The 17,459-nt window shown below is 40.5% G+C and overlaps 1 protein-coding gene across 4 annotated transcripts in view; it reads left to right on the top strand.

Annotated features, from left to right (window-relative positions):
• The window catches only part of nrm (neuromusculin), a 242,354-nt gene that overhangs the window by 206,384 nt on the left and 18,511 nt on the right, over nt 1-17,459 (top strand). For all 4 annotated transcript variants that reach the window (XR_011161798.1, XR_011161817.1, XR_011161847.1 and 1 more), the window contains exon 5: nt 15,411-15,575. Coding sequence is in view for 1 of the 4 variants with exons in the window: in XM_069057101.1 (XP_068913202.1) it covers nt 15,411-15,575 (165 nt within the window). In the remaining 3 variants the exon portion in view is untranslated. The remainder of the gene's footprint in view (nt 1-15,410; nt 15,576-17,459) is intronic.

Below are 17,459 nucleotides of genomic sequence, written 5' to 3'. Positions count from 1 at the left end.
GAACTTGAGGGCCAGTTAAGCTAGTTTGAAGGGGTGGCCGCTTAATAAGTACAGGAAACAGGGTTAGGAAGTTGCCCGAATTTCCATAAATACTTCATTTGACCGGCGCGGCTCCATGACCGTTAATTTAGAATCGAACCGAATCCTTGACTTAGGTTACGTTAATTCGGTTTAAGTTGCGGTCGGTTTATTCAGGATAACGACGTTTCATGGGAAATTATGCACCATCCCGGGTACGTAATGCGATAATTACCGCATCGCACGCCGTAAAAGTACGAAGAGTAAATTGGCAGCCAGCCGCCCTCCGAATCATATTTGCCGAGCTTTATGGGCGCGACCAGGGGCGGCGAACGTGTCAGGACTGCAACCCCTTCAAAAATGTTATCACAAAAGTCCGATCAAGTATACAGCGTTACAAACAACATTAGGTAGATTGCACCGGAGATGTTCCTGTTGTTGTTTTTAAAACAGTTCAAATGAAAGTTCGTCGTCAAAGTCTACGACACCCGAACAAAGCATTATTTCTTGCGAGAGAAACTACATTCGGTGGGTTCTGTGATTCCCATTCCGGAACGTGACCCCCCTGAAACCGGCGCCCGTGAGTGCGCAGCTCGGCTTTATCTTTCACGCCGGTTACCCCCTAATGACGCCAATGACGTTCCACTTAGGCCCAATAACTTCATTCTCTAACAGACGGCGTTTATCGGCCGAGATGATCTTATAGTTCCTTCGACAGGCTTTGATTCGCCATAAATTGAGTCATAAATTTGCCAGGGAATTTATTGGGTGGGAAATGCTACGCACGAAAGGATAGATCACCGACGAAGATTACTGATTGCATGATGTTAGATAACCCCCACATAAACCAATCTATGGGGATGAATTAGAAGAAATGAGGCACGTGAAAGGAGGAAATGAGATTTTTTTGCGCCCCATAAACCACTCAAACAAATAACTATTTTAGATAATTCCGGTGGTCTGTTCGTGGCAGGTCTTTTTACTAGGTTTTTATGACATCTTGATATGGGGGATTGCGCTGGAGCGATAAAAAGTCCTCCCCCAAGAACGAAAGAATGACAGGGATTCTGATGAATTTTTGTCCGGGGCCGAGATCTGGTTTCGAAACTGGGATGAACAGCAAATCACTTGCAGACGGAACACAACGTGATCGTTTAAAATGGAATTAGCACCTACGGAAAGCTGAAAAACTTTACTTTTCGGCTATAGCTGCAACACGATATTTCACGATCGATTCCGTCACTAATTACTGGATACAGGTGTTTCGGAAACAACGAACAAACTTCGGATGAAACATCAAATCTGAGATGAGTGCTGAAGTTTCCGTGTAAATAGCTTCGTCGGAAGGTTACAACTCTGTCAAGGTTGAAGTGTTATTTTCCCGAGATTAATAAAGATCGGAGTTGATTAGATTTTTTCCCCGTGCTGGTGCCGAAAAGTGGAAATTTTAATTACCACTTTTCGTCTGCAAACTTTCGGACCGTTCACCCTTTTATTGTTTCGAACGTTTCACCTTTCGTACGTCAATCAAGATTATTCTCTTTTGGAAAGTCTCCAACAAGGTGGAAACCATTTTCATTTCCCAAGCGATGCCGAATGCTGCACTTTGCAACGGAGCTGTCCAGATGAATCTTTGGAGAAAGCCAACGAACAAGTTTTTCCTAAATATAAAATAAATAAAAACGAATGATATTTAGAATTGAGAGTTTAAGTTTTTTGACCTCCAAAAGAATTGACAAGAGTAACGAGAATTTTTCATTCGCAATCAAGTGAAGAGGAACGGATGTGCGGTACAGATTACTCGGGGAAACGGTCGATGCCAATTTGCAATGGAAAAAAAGCGTATCGACAAAGGACCTTTGTACTAGAAAAGATAAGAAATCTTGGATGCCACTTGTCCAGCGCAATACCCACGAGGATATTGAAGAATCACAAGCGCTCACCCTTTTTCTAAAAATAAGTAATCCAATTCATTGAAATAGCACTCTAACAATCCGGTCTGCACTAAACCATCGGAACGTTTCGAATCTCAACAAAACACACACAAATTAAACTATCTAAACGCAATCTTAACTTCATGAAGTTGCGCTGACGAATCCAATTCGATTCTTTCTCTCGCATCCTGGAAAAGGACAGAGTCTTACGGTCGCTCGGACGACTAAACATTTAATTAAATGTGAACCTCGACAGCCAGAGACGAACCTCTCGAAGCTGTCGGAAAAGTGATCCGTAATTGGTCGAAAGATGGAGCCGGCGTAATTAGTGAATGATCCAGGAGGCGACGGTCCTGACGCAAGGAAATTGTTCAGTTCGGGCACACACCAGCAGCAGGAACAATGCAGAAATGATTGGCAAATCGAAGTCCGCAGTGCGTTCGTGTTGACTCGCGCTTAAAAACAAAATGTCGACAGGATTAAATTTTGGGCACTTCATACCTTGAGTGTTAACGAGGGTCTGGTTGTAAAACTCCCTTTGCTCTCTCTGCGATTTATGGGGCCACGTTCTCGTAAAATGAATTTGTGGGTGATAAAAGACAATAAAGGCCACGCAAAACGGGCCCTATTGATGATAATTCGGACCAGTTAATCAGACGAAATCACCACATCCGGAAAATTTTATTTTCCAAAGACCAAAATGTAAATTCGGGTAACGTCTTCGAGAAAGGGGTGGGGGAACCGAGTGATTTGATTATTGCCTGTTTATGTTGATGAAATCCCAATTGATTTTGTTCGTAGAGCCCCCGGCGATATTGTTTAATTTCGATAAGTGCAAGGAAGAAACCGGAAGACGGCAGAAGTTCGGACGGGCAACTTTCCGAACCGAATTAGGATCATTTTAATTGTTCCGGTATTTTTCGCCGGAATAATTAAATTCGTCTTTAACCGAAAATTCATTTTACCACCATTCGGCAAAGTTGAATTTGTGCTGTTTCTGCCAATTAAAGTTTCATTTGAGAAAATTCGATTCGAGAGCGTCCGTTATCTGTAAATTTCCTTAATTGCCGCAGATAGATCTGGCAGCGTGTCGTTACCGTTTCCACCAGAAAAAAGTGCATCAGCGACGGGAGCCAGCCACATCGGAATCTTGGTCTCGAATGTACGAGATGTAATCAAGGGCCATCGATAAAAAACGATTCCAATAAAAACCGCGATAAAGGAAGATGAATATATCGGTAGGTGCTACGAGAAAAGGATATAGTCCGGTTAAAACGGCGGGAAAAGACAAGGAGGACGTGCCGTCCCGATATTGGACACTCAAATTGCGCGATAAAAACAGAATAGATTGCTAAATCGAAGGCGGATGAAAAAATAAGACTTTCATACGTGCCCGGAATATCGTGAGACCGCGGAATTTTCCGATTGTATTTTCTGATGAATAATATTTGAATATTATGTTCGGAGGCAAACTCGGGATGATGGCGCATTTATTTCTCGACAATCTTAAACGGATTATGCACGAAGGAACGCTGAAAAATGAAGATATTCGGGATACATATTGCGCCTCATTATCATCAACGAACTGCACCCCCGCCCCCTTTTCGCGAACCACACCCGTTATCGGTTCGACACCAAAACTAATCTCGTCACTCGAGAAGGCCACTTTTCAAAAAAAAAAGACCCACCGTCAATCGTGCAAAGACAAACATCATTATCTATTCCCTTTTTTCTCTGCCGGGAGACCGCAATTTGATATTGTTGATGGTCGGAGTTAACCTTTTAATAATTCAAAACATCCTTAATTTTGAATGGAATCCTTTGACTTTCTTATCCACCGAAGCGATTCGCTATTTATCCTGCATCGGGTCTTGATTCATTTCCGTTCGTTGAATAATGCCAGATGCATGCTCGGTTCCCCCGGAACCGTCTGGAAATCTCTGCAATTTCACCGCGATAAAAAATCCATCAAAGCCGGAGAATAAAATTTTTTCGCCTCATTTGCGTCAATATGTGGCCAATAATTCCGGCCGAACCGAAGTGTTGTTTCATAAAAAGCGACCGAGTCCGGAGGTTAAAAATTGAAAGGGGACCGAATATTTCCATGATCCGAGCGCGTATATTAGATTCATTTGGGGAAAGAAACGGTCTCCCCGAGACGGAAAAACTCCGTCAATATTTGTTGTTTCGTTTCAGTAAACCTGCTTTTCATGCACAGCCGTAAACTGTCTGGTGTATTCATTCTGAGATTTCCTCGTAGGCTTTGAGTATCGCCGTTCAGAGATTTTCATTCAGTCGGAACAGCTGTTTGCAAATTCCTTGTTTGTTTAACAAATTTGGAGAGGTAAAAGCTCCAGTATTGTTTACACCTACGCGTCCAAACACGCGATTCACGCCTTCGAAAAGGAATTATCTCCAGTCGAAAGGATAAATTCGCGACAGGAGCTCGTTCGACACGACGAACACGAATAAAACGAGCAAATGCCTATTTCGTATTATTAAACTATTTGACAGCGGCACGGCGCTTGTCGCGGGACGAACCCTTGCGGAAAGCCGACAAGATTAAACCGCTGCGCGGTGGCACAATTGTTTTCTTCATCAACTTACCGTCCATGTCAATATTTGGAAGATATTTTTTACAAATTGAGTTTACGCGTTTGCATTAATTTGTCTGCCGTGCTCTGGCAAATGGGACCGACCGAACGGCAATAAAAACGTTGAAAAACTGTTGGTGCTTTTTTTTGCAAATTCGTTTTAATTAACATCGGTTTTTTGTGTTGATTTTAATGTAATTATTATACTCATAACATTCGTCGATGATTTCCAAATTCAATTAAAATCCACCTGATTTAACGAATTTCCATTAACTTTTTTTGCAGAAGTCATAACAAAAATCTCGTTTTGTTTGTTAATTTGCAAACCGTTTCGGTATTTTTGAACGTTGTTTTAACGCTTTCACAGTCCGTCCTCCGTTTTTCAGAGGCAAATGGATTTTTTCGATCGACAAAAGCCGACGAATTCGAGCGGCGGGACCTCTCTTTTCCGACTCCTAAAGTTCACTTAACACGCACCAAAATAAAATTAGCCGAATACCTCGGCGCTGACGCATGAGCAAATCTCTTCTCTATTATCCCTTTTTCGATAACTCCGTTAGGGTGGTGCGGTTCAGTGGACGCAGCCAATATTTAGGTGAGTGCGTTTCGTCTGAGGCCCGCCGGATCATTATTAAACTAAGAAGCAAAAAAAAAAAAGGCGAAGCAACTGAAAGAATCGGAATCTAAATGAAGCGCACACAATGAATTCAGTCTTCCTGCAAACAACGGAGGGAAAAAAAGCGAAATAATAAAATCTTTTTTCTTTGGAGGGCGTTTGCGGTGTTTTTGCCGGTTCGCGCGACATCACAGCTTGAGGTTTATTGTTAGTTTTTCACGCGTTTCCACAGTTTCCGGTTTTTCTTCTGTTTCCTCGACTAAAAGTGCTCGGCGCTAATACTTTCGACAAACTTCAAGAGGACTGCGCCGGGCTCGGTCCTACTTCATTTAGCTCCGGTAAATATTTGCAAAGAGGGTGCTCGAACGCCATTAGATAATTAGCTGTGGGGTCCGTCGCATAGATTACCATTCGATCATCGACGGCTCGATGTTGATTTATATAATTAATTAATTGATACCGAGAGACCTGGAGCTTCCTCTGATGATGACGATTTCCGCCCAACTACGCTGCCGGATCACCCGGAAGCCGTGGCGTCGATCGGCGGAGCGCTTGATTAAACGAGTTTTCGCGCCGGCCGGATTAAAAAATAAATCCGGAGCGAGAGAAGGGAAGGAATGACGCCATTATTCCCATGTAGATCAGCCATAAATATTGATACAAAAATTTCAATACTTTTGTTTACGACAGGGGCACAATTTATGGCGTACATTTTATGACAAGAAACATTTCGACGGCCCCGTCATAACCGGAACCGGAAAAAAACTGAATCATACGCGTAATAAAATGCGACAAGAGCACTTTTCCTTTTCAACGGCCTCCACAAAGAACGGCCATTTCACTTAAAACCCCTTGAATGGATCTGTCAACGTAATTGGGGTCCAAATTAAAGTATAGCACCCCGGAACAGTCCGGTAGGTGAGTTAAGTCGCTGGGGACTTAGTTTCGGACGGCCATTGTTGACTTCAATCAGATTCCATGTGCACGTATATTGCTCCTTTCAGATGGAAGAATCGGGTTAGGGGACTGATTGGGTCCATCGGCCTACGCTCTTATTAGCCTTTTACATGAAATTACGGCAAACGGTGCTAATGAAGGAGACGCTCCGGGAATGGATCTGATCCGATCGATTCCTTCTCCTTTTTCTACGTTTAATCTTGCGCCGTCCGATTAAGTTTACGGCAAAAATAACACTTTTACGTACTGGATATCTTCATCCATTATGACGCATGTTGTGCTGATCCAGACACAATTCCATCAATTTGTTCGAGGTGCAAAACACCAAGCGGTAGCTCGTTTTGAAATCCATCGCTGCAGCTAACGCCTCCGGTTGGTTGTGTAATTCTTCTGTTAAAACTATCGGTGGTAAATTGATGCATCCACCCGGTCTACATGCACAATTTCCCATTCAGGTATATTATACGGTTTTACGACGTGGGCAATAAATGATTACGGACATATTACTCGGCTTTATAGCAGTTTGTGATGAGCTGTTTTAGTTATGAATTTTAACTGGGGCATAATTCTATCGAAATAGATATTTCAGTCGCTTAATTAAGTTTCACATGAATTATTAAAAATGTCTGGATGCAGTCTATGTTTTGAATATTTCAATCCGCATGCATTATTAAAACGGCGGTTCTCATTTATAAAGTGATCAAATGTGTCAAACGCACTGCACCACCGAATAATTGAAAAAGAAGCATTCGAACAAAACTGATTTCATTTGTGCTGTGAATTTTTTCGTCTACCTGCTGCTCATTCTGAGCGATAGAATGTTGAAGAAACGACCTCGGAAGAACAGTTGGTTGAAATTTAAGTAAAAATTTAATTGACAGATGAACCCTTTGGATTCATATTTTTCCATTTAACTGTATTGTTAATATTATCCATAAAGATTCGTTTGTTGATTTACTCCAATAAAAAAATTACATTATGTTGAACTAATAAAGTCAGACAAATCGATAACCGACATTTGTAACAAACAATCCCGCATTTCATTTTCGATATTGGTATCAAGCTGTAAAATGAACTGCTCGACGAATGAAATGCAACGCCAATACCTGTCCGAATTATATTCCAAATCTCTGTAGGGTTCGGCTTTCTTTTATCACCGGGGAAACTACCAAACCTCGTAACTCCAATTTAAAAAAAAACAACAAACCGTTTTTCGCTAGATCCGTTCCCCCTCAGCTAAGTTATTTAAAAAACAAACCTCGTAAATCCAAATGCAACCATATTTCATTTCATTATTTACAAACCAAACCTCGTGCGTTACACGGGTCCAAAGAAAGACTCCAAACCTCGGAAGTCTCCTTGAGTCTCGCTGGTGTTTACGCACGAGGTTTGGGCAACTACCCAAGGAGAGATTTCAAACCTCGGAAGTGTGAAACGAAATGTGACTTACGAGGTTTGGTAGTTTAGTCGGCGATATGGTCCTTTATAGACAATTTGTTTGTCAATTGTAAGTTAACGTGATAGTATTCTTCTAAAAAGTCATGAGTTAAAAAGATGGGTTTTTTTTTAGAAACGATATGCTTTCCGCCTTGATTGTTTAGTTAGTTCCTAAAAATTACTAGAAGTACCTACAATACATTCAACTTTATGGTGGTACTGTAGTAGGAATAAATTTGAAAAAATCGCTTGCCATTGTTTAAGCAAAAATAATTTAAATACTACTCGACGTATGATTCAGAATTATGCCTTTCAGAATGATGCCTCTCGTAAGTCGTAAATATCATAAATAAGGCTTTTCAGAAATTTCGGGATACAGGTAGTGTCAGTTTTCGACACGAAGAAGACAGTCCAAGGCGCATAACTCCAACAAAGACACAATACAAGAGACTGAAAGCTACACAATATCCGACACAATATTATAGTCAAATTAATAATGCTTCACGAATTCCCACGGGGGTTAGTTTTTTTCCCTCATGCACGAAGACTTTATGAATACAGTGTTAAGAATCAGAAGACGTGCTAGATATCTATTGTTGAATCTAAACCGCCATGTTAGTCGCATAGCTTAAGCACAAAAACACTTAAATTGGAACATGGAGGAATGGAGAAAGCATGTCTGTTTACAAATGGGTCAAAATTTAATCTGCACCATTCTCGTGAACGAGTTTTAGTGTGGAGAAAGCCAGGAGCGCATTATCATGAATGTATGTAATATGTGGATCCACATGTAACTTTTGGAAGCGAAAATATAACTGTCTGGGAGAGGGCATTTTAGATGGTCGCAATGAACTTGTTTCTTTGCGGAGAGAAACAATAAATGCCGACCGCCCATTTGTGTCTTTTACTCGTGGTGATCCCGTTTACCCAAGACTTCGGTAATGATTTAATTTGTATTGAAGGTAATGTTAGTCTTCACGGAGCAGTAAATGTTGATGAGGTTGTTCGAGAGCATAATGTTGAGAGTATGGTTTGGCTTCCTCACTTCAGATTGCATTCCGATAGACGACATGTGGGATCAAGTGCAAACTCAAGTCGTTTGAATTACTCGAGCACTCTATACGAGTTGAAAGTTGCATTACTTGAAAGATGAGAACGGATTCCAAGGTAAAGGTGTACTCAGAAGGTGTTTAGCTGTACGTCGAGCTCGTAAAAGACCTGCTAGATGTTAAACAATAGCTATTTATGAAATAAGTTGCGAAATGGAAGTGTTTTAGGCACACGACGTGAAATTGACCAACGAGGCGAAGGCCGAGTTGTAAACACGTCAAGAGCGCCTAAACACTTTTTTTGTAACCTGTTTCATAATAAATGGAAAATGTGACATTGTCAAAATTTTCTTGACAGTCTTTCACAGGAACAAACCGGTAACGTTAGTGTGTTTGTGTAATGATAAATACAGGTTATTATAAGTATCGTAGGTGGCTGTGCGCTATGCTTTAGATGCGCCGTTACACCAACTAGGTGTTAGAAACATTTATAATAACCCTGTAATACTTGTTATTCGATTTTCATTTTTTTTTTGTCGTACACGTTCAGTCGTCGTAGGTGCTTTTTTTATAGAACATTTTTCATACGTTTCAAAAAATATAAACTTTGAAGTTTGTCATTGCCTACGGATATGCTACATAAAACGTTGTTTCGTTCGTTAATGTAGCTTAAAGTCAACAATAAAAAATATTTTCGAGGGATTAGTACAAGTTTATTGTTTAGCTTGGAAAAATAAATTTCTCTGCAGGAAAATGAAAAGAATGTTTTGTTGAAAATTTGCTTTTGGGATGACCCAAAATTGTAAAACCGTCAACAGTTTCTGATTCAAATAATATGTACTTTAAAAATTTGCCAATTTTGATCCTGTGTATTTTTAACTGATTCAACTACAAAATTTTATGTCAACGTAAAATAAAAACGTAAAAACATCGGCGAAAGAGATATTATTTTACTAAAGTTTTAAACTTGGATTCTTTAGAGTTGAATATAATATCCGAAAACGGCGTTCCTCGTGAAAGTTTCGAATTATGTAGCTAATGGAAACAGTTGCAGAAGTTCCATTTTCGAAACTGCAGCGGTGTTTCTATTATTATGTGGGCATGCAACACCTTGATAATTGCTGAAATCCTTACTTCTGCCGTTGTTGAGGCGAAACTCTACGAGCCAACGACCGTAGTAATTGTTAGTCAAGAATTGTGTGACTTGTCATTAATTCAAAAACCGAGCTACCTAGTAACGAATGTTAGCTCTGCCTTTTTGCATATCTTCGGGGCAACATAATCTGGAGTATTAGGTACATGGTGGTCGTGGATGTAAACATCCCATTAAATTAGAACGGAAAATGTAAACACGGCGCAACTTGAGCTTCGACTCGTGTATGTTTAGGTTTTTGCTCATTTATCCTAGAGTAAGTTTCGGCCGGAAAATTTCGGTATGTGTGCCCACGCCGTTTAGCGAACAGCACCAACACCAACCCCCGAAAATACATATTCGCACCGGAATAACCAAAAACCGTCTTCTTCGAGACGTGACCGGAAAGTTCCGGTCGTTAGCTTGTTAAGAATCGATTTCTGGTTCGATCCGATCGTCCCGCAGAATCTGAGCCAGCAATTATTTTCGCCATGACCGCCGACTACTAATGACGACCGGTTTTACGGTCGGACTTTCGAATGGGCGGCCCTCCGGTTGTAAAACCGTTAATGCATGTGTGCTGCGACTAACGACCGCTGCAAAAACACCCCCGTAATGGAATATTGACCTTAACGGGCCGAAAGGGGTGTCCGCAACATTCGCGTATTTATACACGACTTACGTTAATTACCATTACTCAACAATCAAAATAGAGATGTTGTTCTGTCCGAGTGGGCGGTTGTTTGGAAAAGTGGAAAGCTCGAAAAACGCGCTCGAGGTGGTGAAAGAGCGGATTGTGCGGTTCAAGTTTAAACTGGGACGCTGGGTTGAACGTAAAATGCAAGGATGGAACTGTTCTGTAAACGGTTTTCGTGTCGAAAGCCCTGCAGATGCTCGCGATAATAAACCCCCAAATACAACGAGCGGATGTTAGCTTTGCATAGAAAAGCCGCGAGATCAAATAAAAAACGAGCTAAACCTGCTTCCATTACCGCGATAGCTGCTAGACTAGCGCCGAAAAAAAAAGTCTATTAAATGAACGAAGCGGATTCTGCTCAGAATTAATCTCGAAATTGCCCATTTTAGAAGTTACAACGTGACAGGAGAAATTAGTTGTTGGCGCGACGCGAGCGAGTGAGCGTCCGCCTTAAATCTGGTCCCGGAAAAGTTTCCCTTCAGGACGTCACTGCGTGAAGAACGAAGCTCGCGTAAAATTGTTCTTCCACTCTCAAAGATGACGCTCTAACGGCCGTTCCATAAAACGAACATCTATAAAATTACGGCCGCAGCTCGGCGAAAAATTTTCCCAGCTTACCAGCCATGTCGAATGCGCCCCATTAGGTGTATCAGCGTCGTAAAGTTGCGGCGTAAAAATTAAAATTTCACGTCGAAACCGTAAAAATGCACATTGCCGGCGATGCATGGGCGTCGATACCATCTATCTAGACGTTCTGTATGATTTGTAGCCACTTGCCCGTTTTATAGAGGTAGACGTAATTATTGTGGTGGCAGTTAAAATACGGAAATAAAAGCGGATTCGGAACGGTCCGCTTTTGACTGCGAATAATATAAACGGAATAACTGCGCCACTGTTTAATTGCGGGCAGCGCGCCACATCCACTCCTACCCTAATAAAATGCAATGCCCTTGTCAAATATTTAACCCCTAAATATGTGTCACAACAAGATAAAATGTCTAACCCCGTTCCACGGGTCATGTTTAATGACCCATGTTTACATTGTTAGCTTAAACAGATTCGATGGCAAATACGACCCGGTTATCGTCTTTCATAATTAGCGTCGGAATTAAATCTGCCCTCGTTCCAGAATTTTTTCATCATCGGGACAGGTACGGCTCGACGATTATTACATTTAAAAATTGACGGACGTTTATTAAAAATTATCGCCGGGGATGACGGATTGAATAATTGGCGGGCGGTACAAATAATTTGCCACAGTAAAGATTTACTAATTTGTTTGCAATTCGCGAAGAAAAAATTTTTTGTGGAATGAGCAGGAATGAAATTCAGCATAACAGAAAATAAGAAACACAAACACAAATATCGTTTACGTATCAGTTTAAAAAAATAAACGTAAACCATCAATTTGGAAACTAGATTGGTTGCAAAAACTGAATTTACTTAAATAAATAACAGAGGAACAAAAAAGAAATAACCAAATTGAATCTTGCAACTAATTGAAAGCTACAATCGTTATTGACAGATCCGATCGGGTTCGTCAAAAGTGGTGCGAATCAATCCAGGCGTCAAGTTTTATCTTTCACGACGTACCTACCAAATACGTTCGATCATAAATGGAGACAGTTTTATGAACGGTAAAGCAGAAACCAGACGACGAAATTTAATTATAATTCATGAATATCTAATAATTTTAATTTGGACTAAGTGGCACGTAATTAGTTTGTCTTATGTGTGATATCAACGACGTGAGCTTTAAAGCTCGGGTAATATAAGCAAAGTCGTAAACAATGTCGCCGTCATTCTGAATTTTATGACAACTGCAAACTTATAAGTGACATTCTGGAGAATTACGTGTGCATATATATTAATTCATTAGCACAACAAACGGGATTAATAAGCATTCGCTTCGGCATCGTTGCGGACCGTTTACGACTACATAATTGAATATTTGTGGTAAAGAAATGTATTCTTGAACGAGAAAGACGTGGAGGGTAGAAAAAATAAATGTGTGCTGTGTTGATGGCGGGAGTTGTCGAGCTTCCGAGTTGGTTAAATCAAAAGCGAGAGAGCTTAATCCGGTTTGGCTTCAAATTAATAAAGAAACATCGAACTGTATATAGGATGCGAGAAACTTACAACAAGCAGACGTTGTACGTGTTATCATGTTACCGTCCTAATTATTCCGAGCTGGATCCCGTTCAGTTTTTCAGGAGTCTGCGTGCGCGATTCCATCCTGACATTTACGTTTATACGTCCCAATAAAGAAACGGTAAAAGCGGCGTTGAACGTTTCCGAGCTTTCATAAAAAAAATTAATTCCGTCGGATGAATGACGAGTGTGTATAAAATAAATTGGATAAACGGGTGCGAAATGTGTGTTTCTGTTTCTAGATAGGATCTCGTCGTTGGCCGATCCCCCGATTAGAAGTCGGGCTTAGTTATTCGGTCGGGCCAGTAAAAAAAATAGCTTCTCATTTTACGTGCTCCCATAAGGCCGGTCGTCGTTCACGCCGTAACTGATACGGCCCCATAAGCCTTCCAGGCGAGAAAAGCAACTGTCCATTTCGTTTAAAGCTCGCATCCTGACTGTCCAGATATAAATCTAAGGACGTCTCGCTCCGCGTGCTTCGCACCGGCGTCCTACCGGATAAGCCTCTGGATGCCCGACTCAATTTCCTCTTGACCCTGAATGATTGAAGTCGTTCCAGACGCCACCGCCGCCGGCCGGAGATGGAGGATCGGAGTCTCGCTGCATGCTTATATCTTCATTGAGATCAAGAGACAACGGAGGTGGTCCGGGTCCGGGAATCGAGTGGTCTGCAGCAGGGGAAGTCGACGAAAAATGTCAACGTTTCGGGGAGTTTCTGCATCCGAAACGAGAACGTTGCAACAAGTGGCTTATGCGTTTTCTATGATGAAAGTGCAGCAGCATCTTGACTCTCGACGTTGCCACTGCTTCGGAAGCCGCTTCGAAATCGTTCAACGAGCTTCCACCGACAATATTAAATTAATCGTCAACAGCGACTCGGAAAGAGTGGCGTGGTAGATTATCCCGGTGGTTTTACTTTTTTTTTTTTTTGTAAATCGCGATTGGATTTGGTGATGAATAAAAGTGGTTATTATGAAAAATTAGCGTACAGTTTGTTTCATTTTTTCCTAAGCGAAGCAGTTTTCCCGTCGCGGCTCTAACATCATTACGAAACGTAAATGAATGGTTGATTTACAAAGAAAGCTTGACCCACCCCGACTACATTCGGTTTTCTCGTTTATAAATTCGTAATTAATTATATTTCGCATCAAAGAGCAATTATTTTCCTTTTGCGTTGGATTTCTTTTATTTTCCTTCGAAGACTGCTGCATCAAAGGAGTAGTAATTATCCGCTGCATCACGTTATCCGCCTGTTCGCCAACAATGGGAAAGACGGCTGAAACTTTGATTAAGAAAAATTGGATGATTTTATGATTCACTTGATACATTTATGTAATAGAACTGTCAGTCGTGAAATCCACAATAGAAAACGATACAATGGAAAAAGTATAACCGACGGACGTCGGACGCGTACAAGTCGGACAAAACCAATCATAGTATTGCCGTTGAAAATAAAGTCTCGTCTATCTGAAAGACTCTGTGACATTAAAACAAAACCACGACGGGAAAGTTTACTGCCAAAATAAAACGACGCGACATCCAGAGCCATCCGACCTATTAAATTTATTAAAACGGAAACGTACAAATGTCACTTTGTAGCAAATTTCTGCGACGATTTGTGTTTTTTTCTGTTGGTATTTTCGTCAAGTTGATGCCTTTATAAAGCGCTTGCGAGATGCCGCTCATCATAAATCCGTGTAAAGCGTCGAAGGACTTGTTTCACATTCAAATATGGCGACACAACAGCGCGATATGCATGCATTATCTGACTGGATTCTGTCGAGTTATCAGATATCTGTGTTAAACGCGAATTAATCTGTCGATACAACGGACCGCGCCGTTAAACTTTAATTGTGATTCGATCTGCGGAATTCGTAATGAATCGGAAAAAGGTCTCCGATGGCTCGTCCTTTCTGATCTGGATCTGTTTATTTTCGGTGGCTTTCATTTAACGTCGTAAAATGGGGTTTTGCATGATGAACAGTTATTGCTGCGAAATATTGCGTTGCCAAATGTCTGTGCGGATGGCGTTACGTCTGCCGCAAAGAGGATTAAGATTTGCTATTTATTGCCGCCATCTTGCTACGTCTTTAATAAAATCTGGAATTTGATGCTCCCACGAAATTTATACGGCGAGCCGGAGCATCCAGCGGTTAATTTATGATCGAACTAACTAAGCAAAAATGCCAACAAACATATTCGCTTGCCTCCGCCTCCGCCGCCGTCCGACATTTACCCGACGAGATCATTCGAAAAATTTCCAACGAAACCGATTTTAATTAATTTAATCGTTCCACGTGTCCTTGACAATTACCGGGGATTTGTTCAACCCTCTTAATTTGAATCGGTGTTAACTTGAAATTACCACCATCTCCCATCTCCGTTAATTAGGTAAATATTAACAATGTAGGTATCTCGTCGTTGTAAACGCGCAACGTCATCCTCACTTCGTCTCATAACGTTCAAGTTTTACGGACTCAGCACCTTGGTAAAAGAGGAACTTTGTTGCAACACGTTTAGAGTCGTCCAATTTATATTTTAATTAGAAATCGGGCCGGATTTCCACAATGTTCTCCGCAAAAAGTGAACAACCCCGGATTGATTTCATGCCCTCTCGATACGATTGATTGGATTTCCCCACACAAAAAAAAAATCATTCCGCCGCAATTTTTTTCGAGCCATTTAGTTTTTCAGCTCGGAGTCGCTTCGTGTTGAGGGTTAATTCCGAAGCATTTAAGAAGCGACCTCGATTCCGTCTCATTGAAAAATTTCGTTATCGCGCGTCCTGTTGCGACTAGTTTTTAATTTTTTTACTCTTGTTGCAGCTTCTTATTCGACCCGAAGCGACGGAAACAACGGCACCGGCACAGGAATTTCCAAACTCCAGTTCACCCTCTCGAGGGGTGACTTGAACGCACGCTTCGATTGCAAAGTCGAGAGCCAAGCCCTGGATGAACCGATAATACGAGGAATAACCCTTCCTGTCAAAGGTTGGTAACACAGTCTGGTAAAAAAAAGTAGCTCCCTGTACTTGCTAATTCTTGTTTTAAATTACTAAACTTCAGCAGTGCGCATCCTACACATCAGTTTTATTAAAAACAAATTCTTTACGTGATCTTGATGATGCTTTTATCGGTTTTGTCCCATTCAAATTTGTCTTCGTTCGCGTTAATTTTATTTATTTACGAGTATTTATTTAATTTTTAATGAGTATGTTTTAAAGAGAAATTTATTTTTTTCTTTGATTACTGTCTTTCTTTTTTCTTCCGTTACATTTTTCCGATCAATTGTCGTTTGCATGATCAGTAGGTGGTGGTCACTGCCTATTTCTGCACCCGTTTTCACCTTTACAGATTATCTTTATTTATTACGAAATAGTCTGTGATGGATTTTTCATTTCTTGATGGCTGTATTCTGGTGAACTCGTAAATGTCTTTGTGCTTAAATTTTGAGTATATAAATTATGATAAGGTCATATTAGTCTTTCTCCATTATGGTTTTTTGCTTCCTCTCCATATGGTCTTAGATAGCTTTCAATGCCTGTGTTGTTCCTGTCGACTCTGCCATTAATACAGGGTTATTATAATGATTGTCCCATCGCAGTTGGCACTGGTGACGTAGTTGAATGTGCCGTAAACCTCATAATATGAGTGAGATTAGTATCGCCGATAGGTGGCGATACTGGCAGTAGTGGAAATCTGTCTACTATAGTCTGTCTCAATTCTAAATTTCCACCAATTGTTGAATTATGTTGGCAAAATAAAAATATTTCTAAATTGGGGACTGTTATAACCAAAGTTGGCAACATAATTAATTTAAAGTAAAATGTTTCGAAGACATAAAAAGGTTGGCACCCGAGTTAAGTAATAGACAAATTGATGAAAAAGTAGGAAATATTTTTTCGGCAAGTACAAAATTCTAATATTCTAACATCTTGAGTTGTAAAAACGGAAATTGTCAGACAGAGAATGATAACCTCACAAATACAACCTGACGCATTTTTCACCAAACAGTGCTGCCGGTTGTATTTCTAACGTAGAATGCAATGTTGGTGAAAATTTAGAATTGAGACAGATTATAGTTTGTCTAACGTTGCCAGGCTGGCGGCACATCCAAAATGTGTGTGGGGTTACAACGCCAACTGCCATGGGACAATCCTTTATAATAAGTTAATAACCCTGTATCTCCCATAAGTACAGTCGTTTTCAACGACATCCGTGCTGTCAGTGTCATTTTTAATATCTTGCTGCAGATTGTACACACAAATTCATAACCAGTATTCAGAGTATAAGAAAATCCTAGTTAAAAAAATGTCAAACAAGAAATTGAGGTTATAGTAAAAGTAAAATTTATATTTCGTGAAACGTCAACAACAAACGATAAAACTCAATCCTTAACATGGTGTAAAACAGGGTTAAACGAAGTCATTGTCGGAATCCGAATCAGACTACATTTTTTATCGGAAATGATAAATAATAATTTGAATTTGTCAATTTGCCGCGTCAAGGTAAATTGCCAAATTAAGAAATTCAAAATTACTAAACTGAAACAGCAAGTGGTGCCAACATACTGTCATACTGACAGCACGGATGTCATTGAAAACGACTATAATTTGTTTCCTACTACATTGTCTAGTTCTGTCTGTAATGTTTCATAGAATTCGTCTTTTTCTTCTTTTTCTGCATTATCGTTTGGTCCATATGGTATGATTAAAATAGTAATATTATTGATTTACAAATCTTTCCTCTACTATGTTTTTCGCGTTTTTATATTTCGCTAGTGAGCCTAGGCCTTCTGCACCGCATTTGTTTTTATCTACTCCTGACCAGTATAACCAGTAACCATTTCTGTTAATACCCTACTTTTCTTTTTGG

The sequence above is a fragment of the Tenebrio molitor genome, chromosome 1 (genome assembly GCF_963966145.1).
Source record: "Tenebrio molitor chromosome 1, icTenMoli1.1, whole genome shotgun sequence".
NCBI classification, from domain to species: domain Eukaryota; kingdom Metazoa; phylum Arthropoda; class Insecta; order Coleoptera; family Tenebrionidae; genus Tenebrio; species Tenebrio molitor.
Note: the sequence above shows the minus strand (reverse complement) of the source record. Positions and strands in the feature narration are given on the sequence as shown.